Source organism: Vulpes vulpes, chromosome 12 (assembly GCF_048418805.1).
Source record: "Vulpes vulpes isolate BD-2025 chromosome 12, VulVul3, whole genome shotgun sequence".
NCBI classification, from domain to species: Eukaryota; Metazoa; Chordata; class Mammalia; order Carnivora; family Canidae; genus Vulpes; species Vulpes vulpes.
This window is the reverse complement of record NC_132791.1, coordinates 36090355-36104909: the sequence shown is the minus strand read 5'-3', so window position 1 is coordinate 36104909 and position 14555 is coordinate 36090355. Positions and strand designations below refer to the sequence as shown.

General features: G+C 36.7%; 1 protein-coding gene across 3 annotated transcripts in view; it reads left to right on the top strand.

The window, feature by feature from the left end:
- The window catches only part of ADAMTSL1 (ADAMTS like 1), an 871496-nt gene that overhangs the window by 620934 nt on the left and 236007 nt on the right, over positions 1 to 14555 (top strand). For all 3 annotated transcript variants that reach the window (XM_072728197.1, XM_072728199.1, XM_072728198.1), the window contains one exon: positions 11639 to 11713. In XM_072728197.1, coding sequence (XP_072584298.1) covers positions 11639 to 11713 — 75 coding nt within the window. The remainder of the gene's footprint in view (positions 1 to 11638; positions 11714 to 14555) is intronic.

The following is a 14555-nucleotide window of genomic DNA, read 5'->3' as shown; positions in this document are numbered from 1 at the left end:
AAGAAAGACTAGGGACTTTTAAACACAAGAAACATTAGAGGTACCAGCTTTAGTGAACTCTACATTCTAACACCCCTGCTGGCAGTGAAAAATGTGAATTAGGGGGTGGGGGAAAGTCTGGCAGAGAGAATGAAGGATGAGGTAAGTTAGACATTGATATAGTACATTCAGGTGAGATTTTTTTTCCTTTCATGTGTTGGTAGCTTCTTCTATAAGATGAAAAATTTAAAAATTTGGAAGATGAAAACTAGAGGATAGAGGCACAATTGTTTTGTAAATTTCTGAAGTCACGGTAAGATATTTGGGGAGGAAGTTACATTTAAAAAGTCACTTTTGTAGAACACTAAGAAATCCTGGAAGAGCTAAAATCTTGCTAATTATTATTATTATTTAAAGATTTTATTTATTTATTCATGAGAGACACAGAGAGAGAGGCAGAGACATAGGCAAAAGGAGAAGCAGACTCCCCACAAGGAGCCTGATGCAGGACTCGATCCCGGATCCCAGGATTAGAACCTGAGCCGAAGGCATCAGATGCTCAACCACTGAGCCACCCAGGTGTCCCAAATCTTGCTAATTATTTGTCATGTAATTGATCAATGCTCATTATCTAGGAATCTAGGAATTTCTGCTAGGCACAGAAAAAGGAGATGACTGCTTTTGTGTAGCAACTGCTATATAGCAGGCTTAGGGATAGGGAATCCTCCCTCCTTTCGCACTCATGCCCTCTGCCTCAACAGTCTGCCTGGATAAATATTCCTCTTACCCTCCTGTTAGGGAGTCATCAGGGACCCTGGGGCTTGACTCACTGGAACAATGTGGAGAAGCTCTGAAAGAACAAACTGAAGCAAATTAAGAGCCATAAGTCACCCCCAGATCTGCAAATAGATATTTCAATGAAAAGTGCTCTATTCAAGACAGAGAATAGGTTAATTATATCATACACAACCTGATGATTATCCATAATGACAAAATGCAATTGATTCATTTACCTTAGCACTGATGATGCCTCATGACAAAATGATTTATATCAATAAAGCCCAACATATGCATGCACCTCACCACAATCTATAGCAGATGCTGAACAAACTGCCTCGTTTATGTTTTCTCCACCCCAGAAGAACCTTCCACCCTATATTTACAGACTGTGGGGTGACCCACAGGCAGGGAAGATTAGACTGCTCTGCGGGGCCCAGTGTGCTGGCCAGGTGAGCAGTTCTCCACCCGTGAAGGCCTGGAGGAGTGGTGCCAGGTCTCTCTCCTGTGCTCTGCCAAAAGGCACTGCAAGCCAGCCACATGCTCTTTTCAAACTCCTAGCAGTCGGATTCCCCACATTGAACTCATTTTCTTCTGAACTTATATCCAATACTTTTTTTTTTTTTTAATGTTATCAAGCCTTGGGGGAACAAAGAGAAAACAGAAGAGTGGAGAAAGACCATGGTGGGAAGTGCCAGAAGGAAAACGAGAAGTAGGAGGAACTTATCCAAGGGCTGCCATTTGCTGGCAAATAATAAAGAAACCATCTTTGTATCAAAAGACAGAGTAATTGCCTAATACAAATACAGACAAGAAAGAGAGCTAGATCAAGGCACATTTTTCTCCCTTTTTAAAGGAAAATGCTGTCCACTGATAGCATTCAATCTTTCCACTTTTCCTAGTCACTTTTTTCAACTTCCTGCCCCCCCCCAAAAAAAGAATAAATTTAACTAACATTAACTTTTGATTCTTGAAATCAAAGGCTCACTTTCTTGCAAATTATATTGGCTTGTACCCTATTACATATTTTCCAAGTATATGCAATATACTTATAACTAGAGCCAGTCTATTTGCTATCAATTTAATGTCTCCAGCTTTGCAAACCTGTCGTATGAATTTGTGTGTTTTGAAATCACCTGGATATCTCAAAATTCCTGAGGGGCAGACAGCAAAAAAACTAAATAAAATGTGTTGTCTGTCATATGGTGGTAGGAGTCTTAAAAAAAATAAAGCAGGGAAGAAGAACAGGAGATAGGGCTGGGCTGCCAATTAAGTGTTACAGGGAATTGCAACACTAGATAGGTTAGTAAGAAGAGTACACACTGATAAAGTGGCATCTTGGAACCAGGTTTTAATGTCACCATGCAAAAGTCAAGGGAAAGAGAATTCTAGTCATAGAGAAAGTCAAGAACAAAGGCCTTACTTAGGTAAATGTATTCTTGACATATTTCTTGAAGTGCAAAGAAGCTGATGTGACTTAAAGTAAGTTTAAAAAAATCCTACAGGAAATGATGAAGGCAGGAGGATTGAAAGGTGGCGTGAAGAATGCCACAGATATTGTAGGCTTTTGTAAGGATTTTGGCCTTTAGTCAGAATGAGATGAGAAGTCACAGGAGGATTTTGAGCGGTGGAATGACTTGATTTTTTTTTTTCAAAAGGATTGCTCTATCTACTGTGTTGAGAGTAGACTATAATTGATCTAGCTATGGAAGTACAAAAGCAATCAGGAGGCTGTTACAGTAAGCCAGCCTTGGAATGATGACGGCTTGGACCATGAGGGAGATGGAGGTGCTAAGGAGTGATTTGATCTGAATTTACTGCATTTCTTTGACTCTAAGACCTCACTGATTGAAAGATGTGCCATTATTTTATGCCCAACTATAAAAGAAAGAAAACCTGCTATAGAAATTAAGAAACTATGACACAATGCCTCCTGATCACTAAGGGTTTTTACATGATAGTTAAAAGATCTACTTTAAAGGTAGATTTTTTTTAAAACCATGTATTATACATACAAAGAACCTGAAATAAATCAATAAATTGGCAAATAAAATTGAAATAAACTTTTTCTCCAACTTCTTTTTAATAATTTTGGACTCAATTTTCACATGGCATGGTGGTACCTGTAATACACTATTTGAAAATGAATCTGCAAAAGAAATAAAATCCACTGGTACCCAGCTATATTGAAGTATAAATGACCCACAATAAACTGGATATTTAAAGTGTTCAACTTGTTTACATATCGCATACACCTGTGAAACCAAACATACCCATCATCCCAAATGTTTTCTTGTGCCCCTTATAATCCTTACTTCTGCTCTCCTGGCCCTGTGTTCTGGCAACCACTGGTCTTTTTGTCACTATAGATTTGATTGCATTTTCTAGAACTTTACATAAATGGAATTATACAATATAAACTATTGTCCAAATAGCTTCTTTCATTCACCGTAATTGAGATTCATTAATATTGTAGCATGCATCAATAGTTTATTTTATTTTATTGCTGTATGGTAATTCCGGTGTATGGACATACCACAGTTGGTTTATCTATTCACCTGTTGACGGGCATATGGGTTGTTTTCACTTGGGAGGTCTTATAAATAAAGCCGCTATGAACATTCATGTTCACATTTTTATATGGGCATATGCTTTCATATCTCTTGGGTAAATTCCTGGGTAGCTAAATGGCTAGGTCATATGGTAGATATATATTTGGCATTTTAAGAAACTGCTAGACTTTTTTCCAGAGTAGCTCACTATTTTGCATTTCTACCAGCAATGTGTAAGAGTTTCATTTGCTCCACATTCTTGCCATCATTTAATATTGTTAGTATTTTTTATTTTAGCCATTCTAATTGGTTCATATTAATATCCCATCATTGTTTTAATTTGCATTTTCCTAATGACTAATGATGTTGACTGTTTTTTCATGTTCTATTAGTTTCCAGTTGCTGCTGTATCAGATTGCCATAAATTTAGTGTCTCAAAGCTATACATTTATTTTATGGTTCTGGAGAGTCAGAAGTCTGAAATGGGTCTGGCTAAAATAAAATTACAATGTTAAGCAGGGCTATGTTCCTTCTGGAAGTTCTAGAGACTAATTCATTTTCTTTGATTTTGCCTTTCTAGCTTCTGTTATGTTATCTATGTTCTTTGTTGTCTTCAGAGCCTGCTCTGTAAAATCTTTAGATCTCCTACTCCAATCTCCTCTTCCGCCTCTCTCTCTCTCTCTCAATTTGAAGAACTCTTGTGAAAAAATAAATAAATAAATAAATAAATAAATAAATAAATAAATATCAGCTTTCACCGAGCAAAACTTTTAATTTTTTTAAAGATTTTATTTATTTATTCATGAGAGACACAAAGAGAAAGGCAGAGACATAGGCAGAGGGAGAAGCAGGCTCCATGGAGGGAGCCCAAAGTGGGACTCGATTCTGGAGCTCCGGGATCACACCCTAAGCCAAAGGCAGACACTCAACTGCTGAGCCACCTGGGTGTCCCCAAATTTTTAATTTTGATGGAGACTAGTCATCATTCTTTTCTTACTAGGACTATGCCTTTAACATTGTATGTAAGAATTCCTTGACTAATTACAGGTCACCAATTTTCTCTGATATTTTCTTCTAAACGTTTTACATTTTAGCTTTACTATCAATGACCTATTTTCAGTTAATTTACGGTAAGTTAAATCTTGGTACTATTATATATATATATATATATATATATATAATATATATATAGTTTAATTTGGGAAATTATCAGGATGTCTAACTTTTCCAGCCCTGTTTGTTACAAAGATGTCTTTTTCTCTCTTGAATTGCCTTTAAAACTATGTGAAGGGGGGATCCCTGGGTGGCTCAGCGGTTTAGCACCTGCCTTTGGCCCAGGGTGCAATCCTGGAGTCCTGGGATCGAGTCCCACATTGGGCTCCCTGCATGAAGCCTGCTTCTCCCTCTGCCTGTGTCTCTGCCTCTCTCTCTCTCTCTGTCTCTTTCATGAATAAATAAATAAATAAATTCTTTAAAAATAAATAAATAAAATAAAACTATGTGAAAAGCCCACTGGCCCTTTGTGTGTGGGTCTCTTGGACTCTATTCTGATCTATGTGTCAGTCCTTCACCAAAACCACATTCTCCTGATCATTATAGCTTTAAAGGAATTCTTAAAATCAAGTAATTTGATCCCTCCAAATCTACTCTTCTTCTCAAACTCATTTGGCTATTCTATAATAGTTTATTTGCTTTCCATGTAAATTTTTCAATCTGCTTGTCCATATCTATAAAAAATCTTGCTGAAATTGTGATTTATAATTTTGTTAATTCTATAGATATGTGGAAAATTGACATTTTTACAATGTTAAGTCACTTAACCTATGAGCACTGCATGATTATCCATTTCTTTGGGTCTTCTCTCATTCCTTTTCTAGGCCTTTATAGTATTTTAGTTAAATTTTTACCTCTTTTATTTTCTTGTCATATTGCATTGGCATTTTATTTTTTATTTTAATTTTCAATTGTACATTGCTAATTTATTTTTATGTGTTTGCTCTATATTTTGCAAACTTGCTAACTCACTAGTTCTGAGAGTTTTTGGATTTCCTACATAAGCTATCATCTTGTTTTACAAATAAGGATGGTTTTACTTCTTCCTTTTCATATTGTAAACCACTTATTTATTTTTATGGCCTATTCCACTGGCAAGGATGTCCAATATGATGTTGAAGAGAAGAGGCAAGAGAGGGTATCCTTATTTCATTTCCAATCTTAAGAGGAAAAGCATTCAATTTCTCACCTTTGAGGATGAAGTTAGGTGTAGGTTTTTTTGAAAATCCCTTTTATTACATTAAGGAAGTCCTTTTTTATTCCTAATGTACTGAGAGTTATAATGACTTGATACTGAATTTTGTCATGCTTTTTCTTCCTAAAGTGATACAATCATATGGTTTTTCTTCCTCAGACTTTTATGTGATGGATAACATTAATGATTTTCAAATAAAAAACCAGGCTTCCCTTCCTTGGTTATAGTGTATTAATTCTTTATATAGATTACTGGATTTGAATTACCAGTGTTTTGTTTGAAGGTTTTTTTCCATCTGCATTCATGAGAGATAGTTGTCTGAAGGATACTTTTTTTTATACCATCTTTGTCTAGTTTTGGTAGCAGTGTAATGCTAAGCTCATACAATGAGTTGGGAAATGATTTCTCTTCTGTTTTTTTGAAAAGACTGCATATAGATTGTTATTTCTTCTTTAAATGCTTGGTAGCATTCACCATTAAAATTCTCTGGGCCTGAAAATTTGTGTGTATGTGTACTTAAGTTTTGAACATAGAGTAAAGTTGTAGTAAATATTTTAATGTCTATCCTGTGTTTTGACTGATTGGATTTTTCTCTGCAGCATGGGCTGTAATTTTTTTGGCTTCTTTGCATGCCTGGTAATTTCTGACCTGATTCCAGATATTACAAATTTTATCTTGTTGGATACTAGATATTTTTGTATTCCTGTAAATGTTTTTGAGTTTTGTTCTAGAGGCAATAAAGTTACTTGGAATAAATTTGATCCTTTTGGGTCTTAAAATTTAGTTGGCAAGACCAAAGCCATGTCTGGCTGGTGCTAATTATCCCCTGCTACTGAGGCAAGACCCTTCTACTGCTCAGTGTCCCAAAATTATAAAGTTTTCTAGGATGGCTGGTGGGGTAAGATAGTAATTCCAAGCCCTATATGCATGCCATGTAGTCATTTCTACAATTCTTTTGTGTGGTTATTTCCCCAGCCTCAGCAAGTTTCTTTATATGCATGTCCTGATTAGCATGGGTATGCTGCTGGATACCCAAAGAGAATAATGTTTTTAATTATATAGTAGCATATATTATTAGCATGCCACATAAATATTTTTTATGTCATGTAAATATTTTTCCCAGTTTTGTTGAGAAGTGATAGATACACATCACTGTATAAGTTTGAGGTGTACAATGTGATGGGAGAATGCTCTTAAATCTCTAGAGTTGTTTCTCTGTGTATCCCCTTTTCTCTCTGGTAATCTGCCATTCAAACTCTAGCCACCTTGATCTTCTTGGATTCTTAGCTTGGTCTCCTCAACTCAGGGAATCCTCCAGGCTTGCAGTTCTTACCTCCTGAGAGGCGGCTGGGAAAGTCTTTCAAAGTAGGAAGTCAGGACAATGTTAAGGCTCACCTACCTCGTTTCTTGATTCTCAGAGATTGCTGCCCTTTTTACTTGATATTCAGTGTCTCAAAAGCCAAGTATTGTGTGTGTGTGTGTGTGTGTGTGTGTGTGTGTGTGTGTGTGTTTTAATAGCTTTCTGACGTTTTGGTGATCTCTAAGCAGATAATTAAGTCTGGGCACTTATTCCATCTTGTCAGGCACCAGAAGTCTTGATGCTGGGCTCTTAACTCAGGTTTGCAGCTGCATACAGAGAGCCAGCTTTTGATTCCTACTTTGGCAATGTTATAAGCACTGTGGGGATTCTCATTTCCCTACAACCCCCATAGCTATTTAGTTCCAAGAGACTAAATAAGTGTGTTCCACTATTTTCTTAGAATTTTCTTCCCAGCTGCTGACACCCATTTTGCAAGTTTGATACTGGTTGTTTCGGTGTGTGCAGGCAAAGATAATTATGGCAGGATTACTGCCTCGGTGAGAAAGAATATCATGCACTATTGATTGTGGGATGCATTCTGATTTCACATACATTGAAATGTAAGAGATTGTTCCTCTTAGAATCCATGAAATATGGTATTTTGACTCTTGTGGCAATAGGATTTTCTAACTGATTAGATATATGAAGTCAAGGATGACTCTAAAGTTTTTGGCCTGAATAACTGTAAGGATGAAGTTCCTAACAGTCAGGAAAAATCCATCTTGTTTCACCCAACAGTCAGGAAAGATCCATCTTGTTTTACCTGTTTGATAGTCAGGAATGTCCTCCAGTATGTAATTACTGATAACCTCGGGGGGGATAGTGAAGGGCTCAAATGCTTAGCTTCACCTTATTTCATTGGTTATATTCTAAGACTAATAAAGTTGGCATGAAGATAAAAAATATATTACTGAAACCTCCTCAAGATTAGCAGACTACTATTTTATGTACTACTATTTTTATGTGTAGCCAACCACATTAATGAGGACTCTTTTGTTTTAAAAACTTTGAGTTTCTTTTGTAGACTTAGATGGAAGACTCCTTAAAAACATAAACATCAACAGGTCTAAAAATAAAGCAAACTTGGATATCAGAATAGGAAATCCTCAGAAATTATCATTATCACCTTTCTCTGATACAGCATTGAATGACATGGAGAAGTCCACATATGATGATATTGAAAAATAAATCTAAAACTTTTAATAGAAAGCTATATGTGGAATACACATATAGCTGTAGATTTTTTGATGAAATATTTTAGGTACAATCTTTAGAACAATTTTCTTGAGAAAGGGCATTTGTAACCAACCCACATTTGTGAAATGACAGCATTTATGATTCCCATGGAAAGTTTATAAATTTAATTGAGAAAGAGGTTATTACCTGATCTCTGAAGCAGGTCTTTCAGAATTGCTGATTAATAACCTAGAAATATGTCCTGAAGATTGGCATTATGATTTTCTCAAAAAGCCAGAATAGATGAGGCCAGATATATTTGATCATAGAGCAGTGTGCCTTTGTGGAGTGGAGCACCCAGAGGAAGGCAGGGCACAGTGAGAGACGGTGTACCCATCTGTCCCACCAACCAAACCTATAGTATTAATCACTAAGGAGGCGGGTGATAAAGCCTGCTTACACATTCTCAAATGTCTTAAACACCATCCTGTGTTCACTACTATAATAGATGCCAAATAGAAGAATCTCCTAGCCCATCCCTAATTATTGAGAATTTATCCCCAAATGAGACTATTATTAATACATATCCAACTCAGAATGGATTTTTATCAAGTAGAATATGAAATTAGTTTTTTCCTATCTTTTTTTGGTCAAATTAAGGTCACCATTTCTAAAATTATATTTTGAGATGTATCATCTGGTATTAACAGATGATATATATTTTTAAAAATTCTGTGGGTTAACACTTTGGGGGGATACACTGGATAAAATCAAATGAAATGAGGTTCTTTGGTTCAGGGCTTCTGAGAAACCAGTGTGCTTTATGAGTTTTCATGGACAGGGTATAGCATGTGATATTTTAACACAGATTTTATCTTAGGTCTCTTCTTCTTGGACCATTTTGTGGGGCTGCTGCTTTGCTTGTCTTTCTTGTCACTGAATCTCTGGTACCTAGGATGGGGCCTGACACTAGGAGACACTCAAAAAATATTTGTGGAATGAATTTGCTGACTGCCAGTTGTCCATCAGCCCTTCACAGCACCATAGAACAGACCAAGACTCTTCATACCTCTTGTGCCATGTGCTGCTGACTCTTCAAGTTTGTACCAGCTTGAGTTGCTCCCTATTTCTCTTGGACCAGAGCAGGTGCAGAGGAGCATCAGGAGGCATCCATTTTTGCCTAATCTACTGTCTCCATCGTAGCTTCTTCCCCTAACACCTTTCTGGATTTCTCCCCATCTTCCTTGGTGAGCATTCAAAAGTTAATGCATCAGCCAGAAGCTAGGGTTAATGCCCCAGCATGTGGAATGTGAGTAGCTTCTCAACAGAACAAGAGGGAGGCCCCCTGAGTAGTGTGTGGGTCAGAAGTCTGCCGCTGAGCATTGCAGAGCCAAACAGAAAGCTTCCCCTTTACTTGCACTTTATTTGACCTGTGGATAAACAAAGACTTTCTATTTCCAGAAATCCCATTGTCTTAACTGCTTTGAGTTTCTTTTGTAAACTTAAAAATCCATGTCTTTATGCAAGACATTTAAAACTCAATGGGCCCAGTCTGAACATTTTTTGTTCCTTTTTCTATATTCCCCTTACATGCTTTGTGTTTGTATTCCACAAACTCTTGGCTATCTGAAATTCAGCCTTTTCTTCAACAATGTATGACATTAAAAATGGCTAGAAGGTTGTAGTGTGAGTAGAATATTCAACATTGTAAAGAACCTGATAAATGTAACTTCTTTAGGGAAAGAATTGAGAGCATATGATTCTTCTTTCTCATTCTTTCTCATTCAACTGGCTGTGTGCTGGGGCCTTGGAGGTTTTAAAATTATAGTAAAAATAAACAGTCTCTCAGTTCCTGTCCTTAAGGAGATTTGCAAGAGAGCGAGGAAAGTGATATTTACAAAATGCCTCCTGTGTTCCAGGCTATACATCTATATATTGACACCAATATCTATATCTTTTTACTGCAATATTATGAGGTAAGTGTGGTTTTTCCCTGGCTTACAAATGAGGAAACTAAGGATCAGAGAGGTTAGGGAACTCCTGAGATTCATTTATTGAAATCAGATTCTCCTAAAGACAAGATAGTGTTAAGTTTCAGAACACCAGGTATCTTTTAGGATTACTCTTACTGAAACTAAATTTTTCCAATGAGAGTATGATAATATATAATATCCTAAAAATACGTGTGAAACAGAGAATCCCACAGAGCTGCTGACTATACTGGTGAATTTTAAAAATACCTGCTTTTTCCCTTGTCTTCTGAAATGCCCTCTTCTTTTTTGACTATACGCTACTCATTATACTTCTCAGAACCTACATTTTGTCATCATCAAATGGGGATAGTAGCATCCTCTTTGCCTATGTCACAAGTTTTGGGTGAAGAAGTAAATGGTATAATTTATTTTTTTAGCTTAAAGATTTATATTTTATGTCTGTAGTATTTAAACTCCAAAAGGCAATGACAAATCAGTGAAATGTCAGAACAATGAATCTGAACTTTTAGACTATTTCTTTGTACTGATGTGCTCAAACTACTACATACACATTTGTTGCAAGCTACCTCCGGTATCAATCACTAAGGTAGAACTCTGTCCAAAGAAATCCCAGGGACTTAGAATAGAATGAATTCTGATTGAGTTCTCTTTATTTTTCTTCATCCCCATTATTTTTCTGTTTCATTTTTTAAATTTAAATTCAATTGAATTTAAATGGTATAATTTAGAAAGTGAAACTTCAGTGGCATGTAAATGAGAGTTATTGCTGTCACAGATGTCACAAGGGAGAATGCCTGTGATATGTTTGCAATGCATAGAAAATATCCTTAATTAAAAAAAAAAAGTAGGTTTGAGGACTGCTTCCAATGAATTAAGGTTCAGTTTGCAAGGAGGATAAAAGTAATCCATTTCTAAATTATCCATGATTCACCCCCAAAATAATTTTTTTTTAAATTTTCAAGCAAAGAGAGTATGGGGTAAGGAGGAAGGTTCCTAACCATTCTGGAGGCACTTGCTATATATAGTATTAGATGTAGATAGAGTAAAGAATATTAAAGAACTGGGAGGCGTGATATCTGCCCTTGACAGATTTAACAAATGCAAACAAACATATTTTCTCCTATTCTTATTTGTTCTTCTAATCCAAGATAGTTGCTTTGCTAGAAAGAAATTTAGATTTTGATATAATATAGTCATCCTTTGAGCATTAGAGTTTATTTTCATTTTGTAACCTGGAGAAATTTGGCAAGGTGAAACCAGGTTTTAAAATCAGAAATGGAAACTTGAAATTTCATTTCTCAATATATCAAAATTTATGTACATTTTTAAGAGGCCAGATCCCCCAGAAGTTAACTAATGACCACCTTCACTGGCATGCTTTATTCTGAGGAAAATGGACATTTTGATTCCCAAATATCAGCGTTCCTATTTCAAATGCTTAAGAGAAGATTGTCATTTGAGGGAGTCTAGAAGTCAGTGCCTTTACATAGGAGCAATCAATAATTTTGTATCAAATTATGTGATTTTAAGATACCGCCTTGTTTCTTTCTAGTGGATGATACTGTGGTTGCTATTCCCTATGGAAGTAGACATATTCGCCTTGTCTTAAAAGGACCTGATCACTTGTGTGAGTAAACTCAGTTGTTTTCCTTTGGGTATTGGGAATTTTAGTCATTATTATTTTTTGTTCCCAGAAGAGATTCAAATACAGAAGTGCAAATCTTTTTACTCTGCCATAGCATGATATTTTGAGTGCTTCTGTTTATCTTTTGGCTGCCTGATGAGATAGCAAAAACCTCAGGGTAATTATCTCTAACCACACTCATCCTGAAAAATACAAAATAGATGCTCCCAATAGGTTTTTCATGAGTTAAGCATATGTTTATGCTTTTGTGTCTATTATTTCTCATTTTCTCTCTTCTTCCTCTCCAATCAATCTGTCTTTTTCTTGCTTTGCATCTCTTTTTTTCTTTCTTCCTTCCAGCCTTCCCTCCCTGTCCTTCATTCTTTCTTTCTTCCTATTCTTTTATTGCATTATTTTATCAATTCAGTGGAGCACAGAAGCACCAAACAACCTTAACCATGGATTTAAAGAAAACCATGGCGGTATAAGTAAACATCCCATGTATTAAAGACAATACAAAGCCCTTATATATTGAAAATTGGGTTAAGGATTAAAACCCTAATATCTCAGGGTTAAGGATTGAAACCCCAAAGATCAAATGGGAGCATGGCCCCACTAGAATTTAGAAAGAATTGATATCTTCAGTCATGCCAAGGCAGTAGTACACAGCCACATCTTTCCTTTTTTATTTTTAGCATTTAGTATTGTTTAGATGTAGACCTGTAAATTACCAGCAGAAAATTATAGGCTGTAAACCAGGGAAGGGGTATAAGAGGATACATTGTATTTTCTACAAAATTCAGTTCCACTGAAAGAGTTCATTTCAGCTGATCCCTTGAGCATTTCGAATCTCCTCCACTGTGACTGTTCCTGGATTCCTAAAGAACCATCTATCATCTTCTGTTCTTTTTCTCCTCCCACACACATGCCTATGAAACCAATTTAGGTAGCAAGCATTATCTTTTGGCAATTGGATTATAAATGAAATAGTTCCAGAAAGACAAACAAGAGGAAGATAAATTGGAGCCTGTGAAAGTTCAGATAGCCTGCTATAGTCTTTCTAAAAATAAAAATAAATACGTTTCATGGGAGAGGCGGGATTTGAGGGGTCATGTGAAAGAAAGGAATAAGTAAGGTACAGTTCAGGCAAAGCCAGAAGATGCTGGTAAGTCACCTTATATGGATCCAAGTTCTTTTCTAACCCTAAACAACCCCCCCAAAATATAGTGTTCACATGTCAAGGGATGATGTATGTGTGTACACTATCACTACTCAAATGATTTGCTTTTCCCCTGGAGGATTGGACAGAGGTAACTGCTCATATAACAACCCTACTCAAAAACAGTATTTTTCTGAGCAGTGACAGGCCTGCTCAGAATAAAACATCCAGGCAGAGATCATCACCAAGTGGGGGACTGACTCCTCATTGCAGAAGAAGGAACCCAAAGGAATAGATTGAAGAAGAATTGATTTTTATAAATGTCTGAGTCTCCTAGTTTTCCTAATTATGTGATCACTAAGAGGCTAAAGAATGAGCCTCATTTTGGTTTAATTGTCCCAAGAATTCAATGGATGAAGTGGCAGATGATATTTATCAATGATGGAAAGCAAAATGGAATTTGCTTTTTTTTTTTTTTCACAACAGACATACTGTTGACAACATATATGTAGCTTAGGAACTTTTGGTTTTGTTTGTGTATCTGGAATACAATGTAATATATAATATGAAATTAATATGTGAATAAAATGACATCCTTTTTCTCTTGCCATCCTTTCCACTTAACTCCCAGAAGCTGGTCTGATATGGGACTAACCTGAAATGTTTAGGGCCAAACCAGAACAAGACCAGTCTGGTCCAGCTGCAGCTTATCTTCAATCAGAAGCTATGAGGCTTGGTGACAAAATTGAATCAGATGCTCAGATCAGACTTAGACCCTCAGGATTTTTCCAAAACCAAGTTGGTTTATGTGTTGGGGATATGTCTACAAACTAGTACACATACACAGAAGGCAGCTTGAGGAATGAAGGCTAGAAGAAGAAGAGCCCATGCTGTTGACTTTCCCCTGATGACAACTGCTGTGGTTTCCTTCCAGTTCTCCCTTATGAGCCTTATGTCCTTCTGTGAGGAGCTCTGGACTCAGGGCCAGGAGGATGGAGCCTGACCCATTCCAGAAAAAAGTCTACACAGACTTCGTCTGAGGGTCGTGGCCATTTCATTGGACACTAATATGCTTCACCTGTTGGTATTCCAACCTGGAGTAGACAACACTTAGAATAGCTTAGTATGGGTGCTTGAGTACCTCCAGAGGTCCTAAAATTGTCCCAGAACCCCAATTTGTAAAATGTGGTAAAGGAGAGTGATTCAGATTGAATGTGGGATAGGAGACCCAGAGCCTCACCTGGCACTCTGTCCTTCTGCTAAAGAACCACTGCAAAACTAAGGGTGCTTATGCAAGTTTTAGAAGCCATTAGACCTAGTCTATCTCTCTTCCAACTGTGGGGAGTTATTCTAAATGGTTTCTTAATCACATGAGAATTTTATCTGCTCTGAGATACACGGCATAATTACCATCACCTCCAGCTTGCTATGATTTCCTATAACAAAAGATGTTTCATCGCCTTTGTCATTGGCCAAATTGAGATCAGAATGCTCCAGGAATCAAGAAGTTCTTCTTTCTCTCTTAAGCACTTACAAAATATCATATATGTACATAACACTGTATTAGGTACCCTGCAAGATTTTAAAAGAGAGCTAAAAAGAAGTGACTTCCTTGTCCTCGTTACTATCATTTCTTCATTGAGAGCCACAGACACACAGTAAGAAGCCAGATAGTACAAATAAACA